Source organism: Saccopteryx bilineata, chromosome 5, assembly GCF_036850765.1.
Source record: "Saccopteryx bilineata isolate mSacBil1 chromosome 5, mSacBil1_pri_phased_curated, whole genome shotgun sequence".
Taxonomy (NCBI): Eukaryota; Metazoa; Chordata; class Mammalia; order Chiroptera; family Emballonuridae; genus Saccopteryx; species Saccopteryx bilineata.
In genome coordinates this window covers 155,457,264-155,476,625 of record NC_089494.1, presented here as the reverse complement: position 1 = coordinate 155,476,625, position 19,362 = coordinate 155,457,264, and the positions used below count along the sequence as shown (strand labels likewise).

General features: G+C 38.3%; 1 protein-coding gene across 8 annotated transcripts in view; it reads left to right on the top strand.

Annotated features, from left to right (window-relative positions):
• Positions 1-17,449: 17,449 nt before the first annotated feature.
• Positions 17,450-19,362, top strand: part of CACNB2 (calcium voltage-gated channel auxiliary subunit beta 2) — a 431,046-nt gene continuing 429,133 nt past the window's right edge. For 3 of the 8 annotated variants that reach the window (XM_066232417.1, XM_066232418.1, XM_066232415.1), the window contains exon 1: positions 17,451-18,505. In XM_066232417.1, coding sequence (XP_066088514.1) covers positions 17,900-18,505 — 606 coding nt within the window. In that variant the 5' untranslated portion in view covers positions 17,451-17,899. Of the gene's footprint in view, positions 18,506-18,552; positions 18,884-19,362 lie in introns of those variants that run through there. The other 5 variants (XM_066232425.1, XM_066232428.1, XM_066232421.1 and 2 more) reach the window with 3 other exon arrangements.

Sequence of the window (19,362 nt, the reverse complement as noted above, 5' to 3'; positions counted from 1 at the left end):
TGTAAAAAAAAAAAAAAAGATCTCCTACATAAACTTTGAAAACATGCTAGAGATCAGATCCAGGATGGTAGATGTTATTATATTTATCTCCTCCTAGGACCAAACTGGAATTCCAACTAAATAGATCAGTCACCTTGAATAACCAATGAAGACTAGTTGAGAAGTCTCATAACCAAAAATTTACAAAAAAACACATCTAGCCAGGTTGGAAGGGTGGAGACATGTAAAGGGCTGGCCCCACTCCCATGAGCAGTGCTGAAATTTTGGAGGGATATATCAGTTGCAAGATTTCTTTCTGAGGATTTTAGGGCATCAACACCACACTGAGCTCCATAGCCCAGAGCACCAGAGCTGGGACGAAGCCAGCTGCCAAAATCCCTGTGCTAAGTCCCTCTCCAGCACTACAAACACCATCTCTTTTGGGTAGAGTGCTCCCCTCCATATGGGATCAGCCTGGGAGAAAACAGTAGCCCCTGGGGGAAAAAAACCCTCTGGACTCCCTGTCATACCAACTTGTGGAGTATGTGTCCTGCTGAGGAATCAATTGCCTAGACCAGAGTGTAGAGGTCTAGGCAGACTCAGGAGTGTCAATGACTGAGTTGTGTGGCTTTGGGACAGTGGCCATTCCTGAAATGTTTCTATGACCTTGAATGGTGCCCCAGCCTCATGGGAGATCTGCTAACCTCACTCTCTGAGCTCCTGGTGGTCCCATATTTCTCCTGGTGGTTCTACCATGTCAAGCATTAGGCAGAATCTAGGACAGACTGAGTTGTGTGGTTCTGAGGGAGGGGCCACTTTTTTCACCTTTCACAAAGCCTGACTGGCACTTCTCCATCATGGAGATCTAATAGTCCTGTTGTTCTGACTCCCAGAAGCCCTACCCTGCTGAGACGGGACTCTGGGCAGAATCTGCGAGAGGATAAGTTGTGTAGCTCCAGAACAAGTGACATTTTTTACTCACATATCTTAGTGATGCAGAACAGTCCCTTCACAGGACCAAATCTTTGTCTGCCTGGGCCTGATAAACTCTGGTAGCCTCATCCTGAAAACGCCCTAAGACCCCATCCCACCTCAAAGGTGTCAGTCATTCAGGGAGTGGCAATTAGACTTCATATACCCGAGGACATTTGTTGAGTGACCTCAGACCCAGCAATAACATTGAGATTGAACTTGTATCTACTGGTGAACATCAATCACTCCTACCTGATGATTCACTGAGAACCTACCTCATGCAACTTGAGAACTGCCAGAGGCTCTTTCAGTGAATGAGCCTAAGGCAGCTGGCAGGCAGAAACAGATCTTGTAGTGCCTTGGAACTTTTGCTGACCCACTCCTGGCCAGGTACTGTCAAGAGCCACCCTTGGTGTATAGCTTGTCCTTTCCATGCATATCCAAGCCCAGCAGAGGTAGTCACAAACTGTGGATCACTTTGTAGCTCCAAAAAAATAACCTAGAGCCAGTCACAGGCAGTGCCTAACATTGGCTTATACCAGAGTCCCTCCTGAGAGACCCCAGAACCCATACACTTCAGAGGTCAGCTTCAGACAACCTTAGAGTAGGATTCATCAGCTTCATAAGCAGCATATGCAAAGGGAGATTTTGGCAGGCACTCAACCCTGCTGAGGCAAATTCTGTTTGTATGGTCAACAAAATAGCTCATAAACTGTGGTCAGGGTTGACTCTCCTAGTCAGCTAGCATGAAAGTCAACCCCATGCATGAATGGGCCAGTTGCAGTCAAGAATCAATTATAGCCCTGGTTGGTTTGCTCAGTGTTAGAGCATCAGCCCAGTGTGTGGATGTCCCAGGTTTGATTCCCAGTCAGGGCACACAGAAGAAACAACCATCTGCTTCTCTACTCCTCCCCCTTCCTCTTCTCTCTTATCTCTCTCTTCTTCTCTTTCAGCCATGGCTCAGTTGGAGCAAGTTGGCCCCCAGCACTGATAATGGCTCCATGGCCTTTGCCTCAGACACTAAAACAGCCCCAGATGGGCAGAGCATTGCCCCATAGGGGGCTTGCCAGGTGGATGCTTGTCAGGGCACATGTAGTAGTTTGTTTCTCTGCCTCCCCACTTCTCACTTAAGAAAAAAGGATTTAATTACAATAAGAGGGCCCACATAACCCACACAAAGGACATTGCTAGAACACCCAACTCAGGTGGTCAAGAAGACAGCATCATTGGGTCCCACAGGATACCTACTGTATAAAGCCACCCTACCAAGATTGGAATTCATAGCAGATCTCTACCTAATACATAGAAATAAACATAAAGAGACAACCAAAATGAGAAGACAAAGAAACATGTCCCAAATAAAAGAACAGAATAAAACTCCAGAAAAAGACCTAAATAAAATGAAGCCAAGCAATTAATCAGATCTAGAGTTTAACAAAATGGCTACAAAGATATTGAAGAAACTTAGTGAGAACTACAACAAAATAAAAAAGGACATAGAAATCACAAAACAGAACCAGTTAGAAATGAAAAATACAATACTTAAAATTTAAAATACTCTAAAGATAATAAACAGTAAGTTGGATGAAACACAGGATTGAATCAGCGATTTGAAAGACAAGGTATTAGAATACACTTAATCAGAGCAACAAAAATAATTTTTAAAAATGAGGATAGTTTGAGGAGCTTTTGGAACAATATGAAGCATAACAACATTTACATCATAGGAGTACCAGAAGGAGAATAAAAAAGAGCATAGGATCAAGAACCTATTTGAAGAAATGATGACTGAAAACTTCCTTAAACTGGTTAAGGAAAAAAACACACAACCTAGAAAGTGCAGAGAGTCCCAAGCAAGATGGACCAAAAGAGGACCACACCAAACACGTTGTAATTAAAATGTGTATAAAGACAAAGCGAGAATCTTAAAAGCAGCAAGAAAAAAAGTTACCTACCAAGGAGTTCCCATAAGACTGACAGTTGATTTCTTTTTTATTTAAAGATTTTATTTATTCATTTTAGAGAGGAGAGAGAAAGAGAAGGAGGGAGAAGCAGGAAGCATCAATTCTCATATGTACCTTGACCAGGCAAGCCCAGGTTTCAAACCAGTGACCTCTGTATTCAAGGTTATCACTTTTATCTACTGCGTCACCACAGGTCAGACAATTGATTTCTGAAAGAAGATATTTCAGGCCAGAAGAGATAGATAGCCATGAAATAGTAGTGTTGAAAAGCAAGGACCTACAATCAAGACTACTTTACTCAGCAAGGTTATAATTTAAAATTGAAAAAGAAATAAAGAGCTTCCCAGATAATAGAAAGCTAAAGGAGTTTGTTACCACCAAACCAGTAATACAAGAAATGTTAAAGGCAAGAGGAAGAAAAGGAGGAAGAGAAGGAGAGGATGAAGTGGAGGAAGAGAGACGCAAAGTTGGTATAATATCTGCAAATCAATAAACATGATATACCACATAACTTAAAGACAGAATAAAAATCATATGATTGTATCAATTGATACATAAAAAGTGTTTGATAGAATCCAACACCCATTTATGATAAAAACTCTCAGCAAAGTGAAAATTTAGAGAGCATACTGCAATGTAATAAAGGCCATCTATGACAAACCGACAACCAACATCATACTCAATGACAAAAACTACAAGCTTTCTCTTATGATCAAACAAGACAGGGGTGTCCCCTTTCACCACTCTCATTCAACATAGTTCTGGAAGTCCTAGCCACAGCAATTAGACAAGAAGAAGATATAAAAGGCACCCAAATTATAAAGGAAGGAGTAAAACTGTCATTATTTACAGATGACATGATACTGTATATAGAGACTAAAGATTCCACCAAAAAGCTACTAGAATTAATAAATTCAGTAAAGTAACAAGATACAAAATAAATATCTAAAAGTCAGTTACAATTTTATAAACTAATAATGAACTACAAGAAAGGGAGACTAAGAAAACAATCTTATTTACAATTACATAAAAAATACCTAGAAATAAATTTAATCAAATGATGTAAAGGCCTGTACTTGGAAAATTATTATACACTGAAAAAAGAAGCTGAAGAAAATATAAATAAGTGGAAGTATATACCGTTTTCATTGATAGTAAGAATTTACATCATTAAAATATCCATGCTACCCAAAGTAATCTATAGATTCAATGCAATTTCTATCAAGGTACTAATGACATATTTCACAGAACTAGAACAAATATTCTAAAAATTTATATGGAACCCCCAAGACCCCAAATAGTCACAGCAATATTGAGAAAGAATAATAAAGTTGGAGGAAACATGCTACCTGATATAAAACTATACTGCAACACCATAGTAATCAAAACAGCATGGTACTGGCATAAAAACAGACACATAGCTCATGGACAGAATAGAGAGGACATAAATAAACATATATCTTTATGGTCAGCTAATATTTGACAAGAGAGGTAAGAAATATCAAAAGGGGAAAGAAGACTATTAAATAAATAGTGTTGCAAAATTGTACAGTTACATGCAAAGAAATGATACTAGACAACTTTCTTATACCATACATAAAATTCAAAATGAATTAAAGACTTAAATATTAGATTCAAAACCATAAAAATCTTAAAAGAAGACATAGGCAGTAAAATCTTGGGCATTTCTCTTACCAATATTTTCTTTTATATATCTTTTTGGGCAAGGGAAACAAAAGAAAAAATAAATAAGACTGCATCAAACTAAAATGTTTCTGCACAGCAAAGGAAACCATCCACAAAACGAAAAGGCAACACACTGAATGGGAGAACATATTCATCAACCTCTGATAAGGGGTTAATATTTATAAAGAACTTGTAAAACTCAACACAAAAACAAACAATCCAATTAAAAAATGGGCAAAGGACTGGATAGATATTTCTCCAAAGAGGACATACAAATGGCCAACAGACATATGAAAAGATATTCAATGTCACTAATCATTAGAGAAATGCCAATTAAAGCCACAATGAGATATCACACCTTTCAGAATGGCTACCATCAATAAATCAACAAACAAGTGTTGGTGAGAATATGAAAAAAGGCAGCACTCATGCACTGTTGGTGAGAGTACAGATTGGTGCAGCCACTGAAAGGCAGTATAGAGTTATCTCAAGAAATTGAAAATGAAACTGCCTTATAACCCAGTGATTCTTCTTCTCGGAATTTATCTGAAGAATCCTGAAACACTAATACAAAAGAATATGTCTACCCCTTATTCATAGCAGTGTTATTTATAAAAGCAAGATTTGGCAGCAGTCTGACCTGTGGTGGTGCATTGGATGGATCATCAACCTGGAATGCTTATGTCACTGCTTTGAAAGGCACAATACAACAACAACCAATGCACAACTACAGTGACGCAACTATGAGTTGATACTTTTCATTACCCCCTCTCCTCTCTTTATAAAATCAGTAAATAAATTTTTTTAAGATTTGGAGGCAGCCTAAGTGTCCATCAGTAGATGCATGGATAAAAAAGCTGTGGTACATTTATGCAGTGGAATACTACTCAGTTGTAAAAAAGAAAATCTTACCCTTTGTGACAGCATAGATGCATCTGGAGAGCTAAGTGAAATAAGGAAATAAGGCAGTCATAGAAAGATAAGTACAATATGATTTTACTTATATGTAAATTCTAATGAATAAATGAACTCACCAGCAAAATAGAGATAGACTTATAGAGAGCAGGCTGACATCTGTGGTGGTGCGTTGGGTGAAAGATGTGAAGGAATTAAGGAAAAAAAAAAAACAAACCAAAACACAAAAAACCTCATAGACACAGATAACAGTATGGTGACTATCAGAGGGAAAGGAGAGTCAGGGGAGATAGAAAAGAGTAAAGGGGAAATAAATGGTGATGGCAGGAGACTTGACTTTGGGAGGTGAACATACAATATAGATGTATTATAGAACTGTTCACCTGCAAACTGTAAATTTTATTAACCAATGTCACCCCAATAAATTAAAAACAAATACATTAATTAAAAATATATTATGCTAAGTGAAATGAGTCAGACACAAAAGAACAAATAATGTATGATTCTACTAATATAAAATATCTAAAATAGGCAAATTAATGGAGATTAAAAAAAGATTAGAGGCTACAAAAAGCTGATAGGAGACAGAAATAGCAAATTATTTTTTAATAGTACAGAAGTTCTGGAGAAATGAAAATGTTTCAGAACTAGAGGCGATGGCTGCATAATACTATGAATGTACTAAATGCCACTAAATTGTGAATGTACAAGTCATCCTTCGCCATATCTCAGTTCACTTTTTGCAGGTTCACTGTATCGCGGATTTTAAAATTGTATATATGTAATTTTGTATCATGGATTTTTCACTATATCATGGGATTTTGTGGTATATAGGTATTTTTATATATTTATTAATTATTTTGTGGTAAAATAAGCAAAATAAGTTTGGGAAAGGTTAGTAACAGTGTGGGAAAAGTTTATACTAGTGTGGGGAGGGTTTATAAAGCCTTAAAAAATATATAAATGATAAAATAAATATAAGGTCATTATTTTGTGAATTTTGACCTATCGTGGGGGATTCTGGAACCTAACCCCCACAATAGACAAGGGACATTGTACTTTGAAACGGTTAACTTATGTTATGAGACTTTTAACATTAACAAGAAAGAGATCATTAAATTGTCAAGGTATGTGCTAACCTAAAATAAAATGAGAGGCCCACAATTATGTCACTAAATATTGTAGGAATTGCTGGAAATATTTTTGCTCTACCTATCTTAGAGATTTAAAAAAATATCAATAGTATGCATTTGTTCCCATGCCCTTTTATAAAGACAAAAACTTTAGGCAAAGTGAAGACAAATCAACTAAAAGTACTAGAACTATAGTAACTAGTATCACAATCATAACAGAAAAAGTAAGAATATTTCTCTGACAGCTTGAGTGGCATTTACTGCATATCTGCTTGCCAATGAAAATGTAGAAACAGTTAAAAATAGACACAAGGAAGGAATCATGATAAATGCTAGGTGCATGTCTTTAATAAGATTAAAGTTGATTTATAAAGATAAGTTCCTTTGTTTACACTAGTATATATTACTGTCTGATTGAAATAGGGATTAATATTTTCTTAATTTTACAAGAAATTTAGTGGTTATTAATTAAATATTTGGAAACAGACTGTGCATTGGCTGAGCACAGAATTAGAAGCTTGTATCTGGCTTGGATTCAGCATGATTTCACAGTTTTCAGCTTCAGTTTTCTTAACTGTAAAATGGAGATAACATCACCCTCTTTCACATGTGTGCATGTGTGGAGTATAATGAGGTAATTTATAAAAAGTAGGTTGTCTAGCATGAAGAGAAAAATTACTCAACATTTATAGGAAGACCTTTTCTATCCTAAAGCTGCCTCAGTAAGGATTTTGTTTAATATTTCAACTGTGTTTTAGTTTTCTGGGAGTGAGAGGTAGAACATACTAAACTTTTACAAATGGGAGGAGTTGAAGAAGTCAGAACCCATGTACACTATTTGTCAGAATGTAAAATGATGGCCAACTATGAAAAATAGTAAATGAACCAGAAACTTCACTTCTGGATATATACACAAAAGAATTAAAAGCAAGCATTCAAACAGGTATTGGTACACCCATGTTCATAGTAGCATCATTCCCAAAAACCATAAACTAAAAGCAACCCAAGTGTCTATTGACAGAAAAATGAATAAACAGAATGTAGTATATACATACAATGAAGCATTATTTAATGGGAAGAGGAAACACTGATACATGTTTTGACATGAATGAATCTTGAAGAATTACAATAAGTGACATAAGCCAGCCACAAAAGAACAAATACTATATGATTCTATTTATATGAGGTACATAGAGTGGTCAAATTCATAAAGGTAAAAAGTAGGGTATTGGTTACCAAAGAGGAGGGGTAGGGAGTATGGGGAGTTATTGTTTAATGAGTATGGATCCATTTGGAATAATGGAAAAATTTCTTGAGATGGGTGGTGGTAATGTGAGTGTTCTTAATGCCACTGAGCTGCACACTTGAAAATGGTTAAGATTGTTAGTTTGATGTAATATGTATTTTACCAAAATAAAAGAAATTGAAAAAAGAATAAACACATACCTAATAAAAAGTATACAAATTATACTTATAGAATTTAACATTTTTTTCTAATTAATTAGTATAAGAAGTGGACAAATACAATTATTACTAATATGGAAAACCTGAAAAACACTGTAGGCAAATTAATCTAATTTACATTTATCTAACATTCCACCCAACAACAGCAAAATACAAATTATTTTCAAGCATATATAAAATATTCACCAAGGTAGATAATTCCCAAAACCACAAAATAAAACAAATCTCACCAAATTTAAAGTGATTGAAAGTGTACAAAGTATATTCTTTGATTACAATGGAATTAACCTAAAAATTTAAAGCAGAAAAATATCTGAAAATTGTCTCATATATTTAGAATCGTAAAAAACTCACTTCCACATAACCCATGGATTAAGTGGGAAATTACCAAGAAAAGTAGGAAATACTTTGAATGACATAAAAAGAAAGATACAAGTCAAAATTTGTGGATGCAACTAAACAGGGCCTTAAAGAAAAATTTATATTATCAAGTGTTTATATTAGAACAGAAGTAATGTATAAAAAGAATAATCTAAACTTCTACCTTAAGGAACTAGGGAAAAGAAGAGAGAAAAAAAATAAAGCAAGGAATCAGAAAGAAGGAAATAATAAATATAGTAGCATGTTAAAGATTTTTTATAAAAAAAAAAAAATTAAGGTCAATGACACCTAACACAGGCTTGTTAAGATCAATAAAATTGATGAGCTCCTTTGCCAGACTGATGAAGAAAAAAAGAAAGAATGCACAGATTACTAATATCAGGAACGAAAAGTTAAGTGCACTACAGAACCTTTGAACATGTATTCAAAGGATAATAAGAATGTACTAACATTTTTATGCCAATAAAACTGATAACTAAGATGAAATGAACAAATTCTTTGAAAAACATGAACTATCAGGGTTTATGAAGACATAGATAACCTGAACAGTTCTATATCAATTAAAGAAATTGAATTAATAATTTAAAACTTTCTCTCAAAAATTCAGGTCTACAAATAAATTCCTCCAAATATTTTAAAAGAAGAATTACTAATTCTGGATGAACTCTTCCAGAAGCTAGGACAAGGGGAAACACTTCCTCACACTGGCTCTCACTTTTTTGAGGGCAATATTACTCTTATATATATACCAAGGTATGATAAATTATACCTTAGGAAAGTTTATTTTAAAAGGAAAAAAAATGTGTAATGAAATGATCACAAGGTTTTGTTGTCTTTGATATGATCTATCAGAAAAGTCTGAAGTAACAGAAGCTTATACAAAATAAATGATAATTTTGGCCTCATAAGTTGTCTGAAAGCAGGCAACCCAGGGCTGATATAGTGGCTTTATGGTACCACCAATGACCAGGGTGTCTTTTTTTAATGCTTGTCCAACCTCATCATATGGCTTTTTGTGGCTTTATTGTCTAACATATCCACTCATGGTTTAGATAATACATCCACAAGGTAGTCACAGGAAGCAAGAGGGGGAATAAAAGCATTCCTCTCTATTTTACAGATACTCCCTAGAAGTCTTCACCACATTTTCTCATGCTCTTCAGAATGCAGCCACCTAGCTACATGTTACTGCAAGTGGGAATGGGAAACATATAATCTTTTATTCTGGGTATCAGTGTCCCTGACCTAAATGCAAAGGTTCCTAAAAAAGAGGTATGGGTAACTAAGAATCTCAGCTGATTGCTAACTAGTTGTCTCAGCTGACAACTAAGCTGACTGCTTTGAATGCATAAATTCAGATGTGTCTCTTGATAAAACAGGTCTCAGTTTATAATTTCCTGACATGTGTGTGTGTACCTCCCATAAAAAAAGTTGAGTTTAGGATCCAAGATGGTGACTGAGTAGACAGATGGATGTTCCATTTACTTCCTCCCAGGACCAAACTGGGGCTATAACTACATTCAAGAACAATCATTCTGAGAAACCAACTGAACTAAATGGAGAGGACTCAAAAAGAAGCCATACTGAAGCTGGTAGAAAGGGCAGAGACACGAAAGTGCTGTTACTGAGGCTTCAGAGGGACATCTCAGCTAAAGGGAGGTTTTCACTGAGAAGTGTAGGTATTAAGCCATAGACTGGACACTACAGCCTAGCAGCAAGAGAAGTCCCCAGAAAAAAAATGAAATGAAATGGAAGCAACCAAATGATCAGATGCAGATTTTAAAATAATGGTTATTAGTATGTTGAAGGATCTTAGAATAAGAATGAATGATCTCAGTAATAACTTAAATAAAGAGATAGTAAATATTAAAAATGCACATTGCAACCATAAAAAATAAAACAAAACAAAAAGCCAAACAAACAAAAAAGCCAGAAATGGCAAATACAATATCTAAAATAAAGACTGCATGCAGTAGAAGAATCAACAACAGGTTGAAGTAGAGGACAGAATCAGCAATCTAGAGGACAAGATAAACATAAAAACAGAAGCAGAGCAGCAAAAAAAAAAAAAAAGAGTCTCAAGAAGGTTGAGCAAACTCTAAGAGACCTTGGTGACAATATGAAGCAAAACAACATTTACATCATAGAGGTTCCTGAAGGAGAAGAGAATAAGGAATAAAGAACTTGTTTGAAGACATCATAGGTGAAAACTTCCCTAACCTGATGAAGGAAAAAGTCACACAAGTTCAAGAAGCACAGAGAGTCCCATTAAAGTTAAACACAGAGACTCACACCAAAACACATCATAATTAAAATGCCAAAGTGAGACAAAGAAAAAATTCTAAAAGCAGCAAGAGGAAAGCAATTAATTACCTACAAAGGAGCCCCCATAAGACTGATATCTGACTTCTCAATATAAACACTTTAGGCTGGAAATGATTTGCAAGAAATATTCAAAGTGATGCAAAACAAGAACCTACAATCAAAACTACTTTAAATAGCAAAGCTATAATTTAAAATTGAAGGAGAAAAAATGAGCTTCCAAGACAAGAAAAAAAAGGCTAAAGGAGTTTATTACTACCAAACTAGTATTATAAGAAATGTTAAAAGGCCTGCTGTAAGAAGAGAAAAAAAAAATCAAGAGAAAGAGGATTATAAGTTTAAAAAATAAAATGACAATAAATAACTATATGTCAATACAGCGGTACCTTGAGAACGAATTTAATTCGTTCTGTAACCGAGCTCATAAGTCAGTGAACTTGTATATCAAACGGCTGATATTGGACCCGTGTGACAACGCGCCAACTAGCAGCAGCTTCCCAAATCACGACTCGTATCTCGGAATTTCGCTCGGATCTCAAACAAAAGTATGTACCAAGTCACAGCTAGTATCTTAAAAAATTCATATGTTGGTCTGTTCATATCTCAAAGTACCACTGTAATAACCTTAAGTGAAAATAAATTAAATGCTCCAATCAAAAGCATACTTCAAGAAACAAGAAAAATCTCAGATAAACAATCTAACTTTGCACCTAAAAGAACTAAAAAAACACTACAAACAAAGCCCAAAGGAAGTAGACGAAAGGAGATAATAAATATTTAAGTGGAAATAAATAACATAAAGGCAAAAAAATATAGTTCAAAAGATAAATGATACCAAGAATTGGTTCTTTGAAAACATAAATAAGGTTGATGAACCTTTAACCAGAATTAATGGGGGAAAAAGAGAGAGGACCTAATAAATAAAATCATAAATGAAAGAGAAGAAGTAAAAATTGATATCACAGAAGTGAGAAGGACGATAAGAAAATACCATGAAGGCCTGACCAGGTGATGGCACAGTGGATAGAGCGTCGGAAGTAGGACCCAGGTTCAAAACCCCAAGGTCACTGGCTTGAGTGTGGGCTCATCTGGATTGAGCATGGGCTTACCAGCTTGAGAATGGAGTTGCTGGCTTGTGCATGGGATCATAGACATGACCCCATGGTCGCTGGCTTGAAGTCCAAGGTCGCTGGCTTGAACAAGGGGTCACTTGCTCTGTTGTAGCCCCCTCATCAAGGCATATATGAGAACACAATCAATGAACAACTAAGGAGCTGCAACAAAAAATTGATGCTTCTCATCTCTCTACCTTCCTATCTATCTGTTCATATCTGTCTCTCACTCTAACTCTCTCTGTCTCTGTCAAAAGAAGAAAGAAAGAAAAAAACAGAGAAAGAAAGAAAAATAAAAAAATAAATAAATTATGTCAAAAAGTTGAATAACCTGGGTGAAATGGATAAATTCCTAGAAACATACAATCTTTCAAAACTGAATCTTGAAGAATTAGAAAACCTGAGCATTGCAGTTATAGCAAGTGAAATTGAAACAGTTATCAAAAAACCCAGGAAACAAAAGTCCTGAACCAAATGGCTTCACAGGCAAATTTTGCCAAACATTCAAAGTACCTATTCTTCTCAAACTATTTCAAAAAGTACAAGAAAAGAGAAGACTTCCAAGCTCATTTTACATGGTGTTCATTATCCTAATTCCAAAACCAGGTAAATACATGACAGAGAAAGAAAACTCTAGGCCAATATTCCTGATAAACATAGATGCTAAAATTCTCAGCAAAATATTAGCAAACCAGATCCACCACTGTGTTAAAAAGATCATACATCATGACTAAGGGGGATTTATTCTAGGGAGGCAAGACCAGTAAAATATTTACAAATTAATAAACATGATTTATCACATAAATAAATGAAAGATAAAAATCACATTATCATAACAACAGATGCAGAAAAAGCATTTGATAAAACCCAGCACCCATTTATAATAAAAACTCTCAGCAAAGTGGGAATACACAGAAAATACCTCAACATAATAAAGGCCATATATCAGTGGTCCCCAAACCCCAGGCACCAGTCTGTGGGCCATTTGGTACCAGTCTACGGGCAGCGGCCAAGGAGCCATCCCCAGTGCCCGGGCCATCTTTGCTCCAATGGAGCCTTGGCTGCGGGAGGGGAAGAGAGAGACAGAGAGGAAGGAGGGGTTGGGGGCGGAGAAGCAAATGGGCGCCTCTCCTATGTGCCCTGGCCAGGAATCGAACCTGGGTCCCCTGCACTCCAGGCCGACACTCTACCGCTGAGCCCACTGGCCAGGGCCTAAGACTCACTCTTGATGCTTGTGTCGGTCATGTGATACATTTATCCATCCCACCCTAAAGGCCAGTCTGTGAAAATATTTTCTGACATTAAACCAGTCCATGGCCCAAAAAAGATTGGGGACCACTGCCATATATGACAAACTGAGAGCCAACATCATACTCAATGGCCCCAAATTAAAAGCAATCCTTTTAAGATTAGGAAAAAGACACCATTGTCTTGCCTGCTCCTACTGTATGTGCTGTAAGTACAGAAGCCATACTTCTGTTCAGTGCTATTATTTTTATTGCCCTGACAATACTATGAATAAATAACATTTGTGCTATTCACATCTATTTGGATTATCAATCCTATTTCTAGTTAATATATTATTGTAGTCATCACAGCATAAACAAAAGAAATGTAAATCAGATTCCCCAACCAAAACCCAGTATTAACCTGTGAGGAAGAGCTCTTTGAAATATTGAATACTTCAGACAGGAGACAGGAAATTGTGTGAATTAAGAATGAGTCTTTGAGTTGGTGCTTAAGTCCTGCCACTTTTCAGCTATTCGGGCTTGGTTAAGTCAGACTCTGCTAGCTGTTCTTCAAAACACACTCTATTTCTTTCTAAGACACATTACTGGCTATATTTCTCAGCCTGTCTTGTTGTTCTTTTTTGTGACAGAATTCTAGGCAATAAAATACAAGTGGAAGAGATGTATGCCACCTCCAACCTTTGCCAATAAAAACTTGCAAATTCCACCATCTACTACCACATCTCCCCCATCATCTGACAAACTGAGATAGGAACAACCATGGTGACATTGGGAGCCACGTTTTGGAGATGATAGTCACTTGAGACTTTGTTTCTAAATGTCAGCATGAAGCAGAGTCTCTTTTGATGGTGAATGACCCTGGGATCAAAGGGATGCATTTCTTGTTCTCTATCCACTGAATATTTCATGTTCCTTTGTTACAGAATTTAAACTTATCCTAACAGAGGGAATAGTATTATCTACTTCCTGGATGAGATGATGTGTTTATAGACTTAGCATAAGGTCTAGCACCTTGTGTGTAAACAAAAGTACCAGTTGTATACTGGAATTTGGATGAGAAGCAAATAGCAAGTGAATGTGCTTTAAAAACTAAGCATGTGCTCAAGATTCCAAGATGGCAACGGAGTAGGCAGACCTTTCAACTGCAACCCAAATCACTGATTCAAAAGAAGATATGCACCCCCATGTTTATTGCAGCATTGTTTACAATAGCAAAGATCTGGAAACAGCCCAAGTGTCCATCAGTGGATGAGTGGATTAAAAAGCAGTGGTACATATAGAAAATGTAATACTACACAACCATAAAAAAGAAGGCAATCTTACCTTTTGCAATGGCATGGGTGGACCTGGAGATTATTATGCTAAGTGAAATAAGCCAGGCAGAGAGAGGCAAATATCATATGATTTCACTTATATGTGGAATCTAATGAACAATGTGAACTGAGAAACAGAATAGAGGCAGAGGTGGGGTCACAGGGAGCAGAGGAACAGCTGTCAGAGGGAAAGGGGATGGGGAGATGAGATCAGAGAAGGTGAAGGGATTAGTAAAATTATATATACATAGCACATAGATACAGATAACAGGACAGCAAATCTCAGAGGAAAGGGTGGAGGGAGTTAGGGGGAGGGGGGCAAAGGGGGTGTTAATGGGGGACATGAGGGTGGGGGTGAGAGTGTTATATTGAGTGGAACACATGTTAACACAATAAATTAAAAATAAGAATTAAAAAAAATTTAACATGTGCTCAATCATATATCTAGAACTCTGTCTCCTGGTTAGTTATAAAAACTCATGAAAAATTATTTCTGTGAAGCTTTTTCTATGGAAGTGAAATTAAGCTTTTCCTGACCACCTGCACATTTCACTTGTAACCTTTATTCTGTGCATGCACATACAACTCTCTTATACTGGATTTGCTTGCATTTTTATATGCTTTTAAATACCAATCAGTAATTTAGGCCATTCATTTTATAGTGTAAGTTTACAAAAAGACAAATGTATAAGTTAGTGGAATGCTATCGAGTTAGGGCAGTGGCCAATACAGGTAGATCTCTATGAAAATGTTATTAATAATGGCAGAGACCCAGAACTGCAGATGAAGTGAAAGATGATTTACTAAGTAACATGAAAGATCACAGGTGGTTCATAGCTGTTGTAAAGAGCTCTTACTCCAAGTTTTAAACATAGTCACAAATCCACAAGTAGGAGAGAAGAGCAAAGGAATTGTTATCACTGTTTCTTCCACATTCCGGGAGCCAAAGAAAAAAAACCCAACTCTTAAACTTCTGGCTTCCTTGGCCAGTGTTTCTTACCAGCCTCTGTTCTTATTTCAAAGCATTAGTAATGCCCAGAATATGTCTGTCCAATACAACTAATGAGCACACTAAAGCTCACAGACAGCTTGAACAAATTAGTCATCTGCTTTTGAATGTCTCCACTGATGATTGTACTTCCATTATTGGATTGCTGAAGAGCATCTGCATTAACTTTTAATGTTGAAAAGAATTAGGCTTTACTTATCAAACTTTAGCTGTCATCTATGGCTTTTAAGAACTGCACAAGTCAAGGTATGCTAAAAACAAAAATGACCATGATAGAAGCCAACCATGATGAGTTTTGCAAGCCTTTTGCCCTTTGTTCCTTTTTTTTTTTTTTTTTTGTAGAAGTACATGTTACTTTTTGTTTGAAACCTTTTAAAGTCAAACTGGAGTCTGAATGGGTGCATTGTATTGTGTTAGTGTTCAATATGTGCTATAACATAGGTTATAAAAAAAGAATTAATATAATGTTCTCATGGGAGCAAGGATTAGGTGTGTATGTTAAAACTTGTAAAGCTGCATGTTATATTTTAAGACACATGAAGATAGATCATTAATTCATATCACAAGTGTTTTCAGCCTCCAACAAAATGTCAAATACCATGCTCAATGCTGAGGATACTAAGATACGAATAAGATACCATCCCTATCCCCAAGGGACTCTGTGTACTGGCAGAAATAAAACCAAAGAGTTCAGTATCATAAATTACATGAAAATGAATATAATATAGATCACATTTGAACATTTAATTCAGATTTCACTTTCCCTTTGCTATTTTTGTAAGCATTATTAAATATGATTTTCAAGGTCATTTTGCTATTTTGTGCTTTTAAAGTCTGAATAAAGATAAAATTCTACATCTCAAATGGTCATAATTGAAAGTGAACTCACAGATAGTTAAGTATACTATAAGAAATCACAGAGATGTCATGGAAAAACACTTTTTTAAAGAAAATCAAACCTGGTGTTTTTTTAAAACCATGTTAGAATTTATTCTTTATGAATTAAATGATTCATCAAGTTTGTATGAATTCATTTCTAAATGCCTATTAACTAGACTGTAAGCTCCAAGTTTCCTGGTCTTCTTCTTGTCTGTGCTTTTCCAGTGGCAACAACAGAATCTTGATATATGCTTATTAAATGAATATTGAAAGAACTCAGAGCAACTGTCAGATTCTGAAAGCGTCCCACTCAATGAGTGTACTTCCTACCCACACAGAGCATGCAATCTAATATGGAACTGGAAGTAATGTTATCCCTGTGATTTAAACACTCTTTTAAGGAAACTAACAGTTTTATCAAATGAATAATTTCTTTAGTACATACTAACATGCATATATACACATGCACACATATACAAAAAATTAGTATAAATGATTTTTTTAAACAAATTTTAGCCAGGTTTTTGGGGAGTCTCACAAAGCAGTGTGCTCCTTCCCTCTCAGGCTCGCCACCCATCCATATCCTAACAACAGCCTCCCAGATCCCCAGTCTGCTGCTTTCTTACTATTATTCATATAAACCAATAGGTCAGTGCTTCTATTTAACATACCATAAAATTTAAATAAAAATGATAATTTCAACACCAAAGATAAGGCAAATAAATGACACTTTGGATGTGCCTAAATCTTAGACCATACCAAGAGCCATTCTTTACGCTTGATTCAAACCAGGGTAGGATGGATGGAGACAGATTTAAAATATCTATGTCTATTTTGAGAAGAACAAATTTACACTATAGTAATTTAATATACTACAGAACATGTAAAAAATGGTTGAAGCCTATTGTAGTAAATTTCTATGTCTTTTCAGTATACAAAACCATATTGTTACAAAACAATGCTGATGCCTAGAAAACGTTCTACAGAGAATTCCACAGTAGTAAAAGTTGTTGAAATGAGGCATTCTCTAATTAAAAATAAAGAAAAAGGTGTCTTATTAGAAGACTTTGAATCGAATGCTCTAAAATGACATTTCTTATCAAGAGTTCAAGATCTTAAGGAAATGTTTCTTTTGTCCAAAATATGACATGAAGACTTCTCAACTCTGTAAAAAAAATGTCCAGTTCTGTGAGTCAGTAGTGCAATTCAGCAAAGATGAAAATAAAAGGGAATCATACTGGAGAGACTTCGGACTCGGACTTGGAAGTGGGTCGATCTGTACTTCCTAGGCTAGGCCAGCTTCGGGTGGGGGGGGCCTCAGGTCATCAGCCCTAGTTCTTTTCTGCCTCCCATAACTGCCATCACCAAATGCCTTCAATGCTGGCCGAATGATGTCTTTTGTGGACCCTTGCTGTCTGTGGCCGCTCCAGGCCTTCACAGATTTCTGACATTCACTTTGAGACAGAGCCTCCTGACCTCTGAATGGACCTGTCCCCGCCCGCGCCCAGGACTCCTTGGAGATGTTTGGAAGCCGAGGGGGGCGAGCTCGGGCGTCGGAAAGGCACCTCCCCGGTGCCAGGCCTCGCTTTCGCGGCTTTGAAAACTTTCCAGCGCGCGTGTCACGGCGACGCGCAGCGGCCGAGCCGGACCCACGCGGCCCGCGCCCCCCGCGGGGAACTTTCCTGCCTCTCCGCCGCCGTGTCACTCTCGCTCCCCGACGCGCCTCCCCCTGGGCTCGCGCTCCGCCAGCTCCCTCCCTCTTGGCGAGGACGGTCCCCACGCCGCCACTCTGCCCGGCCCGACCGAATGGCGGAGGAGCCCCCCTCTCTGGCCACCTCCGGGCTCCCCAGCCTGTGGCTTTTCCAAATGGCCCGGCCCAGCCCTGCGCCCTGATTGCCTGCGAGCGCGGCGCGGGAGCCGAGCCCGGGGTGCTCAGAGCGGGGCGGGGAGGGAGGAAGGGATCCGCCGCGAGGGGCCCGAGGCTGCTTGGAGCCGACTTTTTGCAAATGGTCCAAAGCGACATGTCTAAGTCGCCTCCCACAGCGGCGGCTGCGGTGGCACAGGAGCTGCAGATGGAACTGCTGGAGAACGCGGCGCCCGCGGGGTCGCTGGGAGCGGCGGCACAGGTAGCGACAGCGCCGCGCCTTCTCCTTTCTTTGTGAGCCGCCGGGTGCGCACTCTGCCCGCGCCTCCGCTGCCGGGACCCCTCGCCTCGCCGCTCCCGCCTGCGTGGGTCTCCTCCGCCACCTCCTCCTTCCCTTCCTCGTGCTTTGCCACCCACTCTTCTCTCCTGGCGCTGGTGACCCTACCCTTGTTCGTCTTGCCCTGGCTCTTCGGCTTCCATTTTTCTCCGCTTACGAAAATCCAGTGGGAAGGGGCGGGGGCGACCTCAGAGTCTCCCGAGGCAGCCCCCGGGCTGCTCAGGTCTGCCCTCCGCGCCCCTTCCCGGGAGAGGCACATGGAGAGACATGAACCAGGCGAGCGGACTGGACCTGCTCAAGATCGTGAGTGCGGGTGGGCGGTAGGGGCCCCGCTTCCCGCAGCTCGGGCTCCCACACCGACCCTTCTGGCTAAGCTCTGAGCTGGGGTGGGAGTGGGGGGCATGTGATGGGTGGGGGTGGGCCCCTGATTCCCGGCAGCAGCTCCACCGTCCTCCACACCTGGGGTGTTTAGCTGCCTTGACAGCTCAACTCCACTCACCGCACTTGCCAGGGTTTGCCTAGAACCCCTTGTTCCTTTCTTTTAAGAAGGGAGAGAAGCTGGGGCCACGCAAGTTTTTATTTTTCCATTCGCCCTGAAATGTTAGCTATTTTAAGAAAGATCCAGGTCCATCTTTTTCTCTGATGAGTATTAGTGGTTTCTGGAAAAATTCCGATTTGCTATTCTTGTGAAATAGGAGATGTCAGTTGTAGGCGTTGGGTAACCAGAAGGTGGCTTTTACGTAAGGCTTTGGCAGGTACAGTGTGGATTACAGACACCTCCA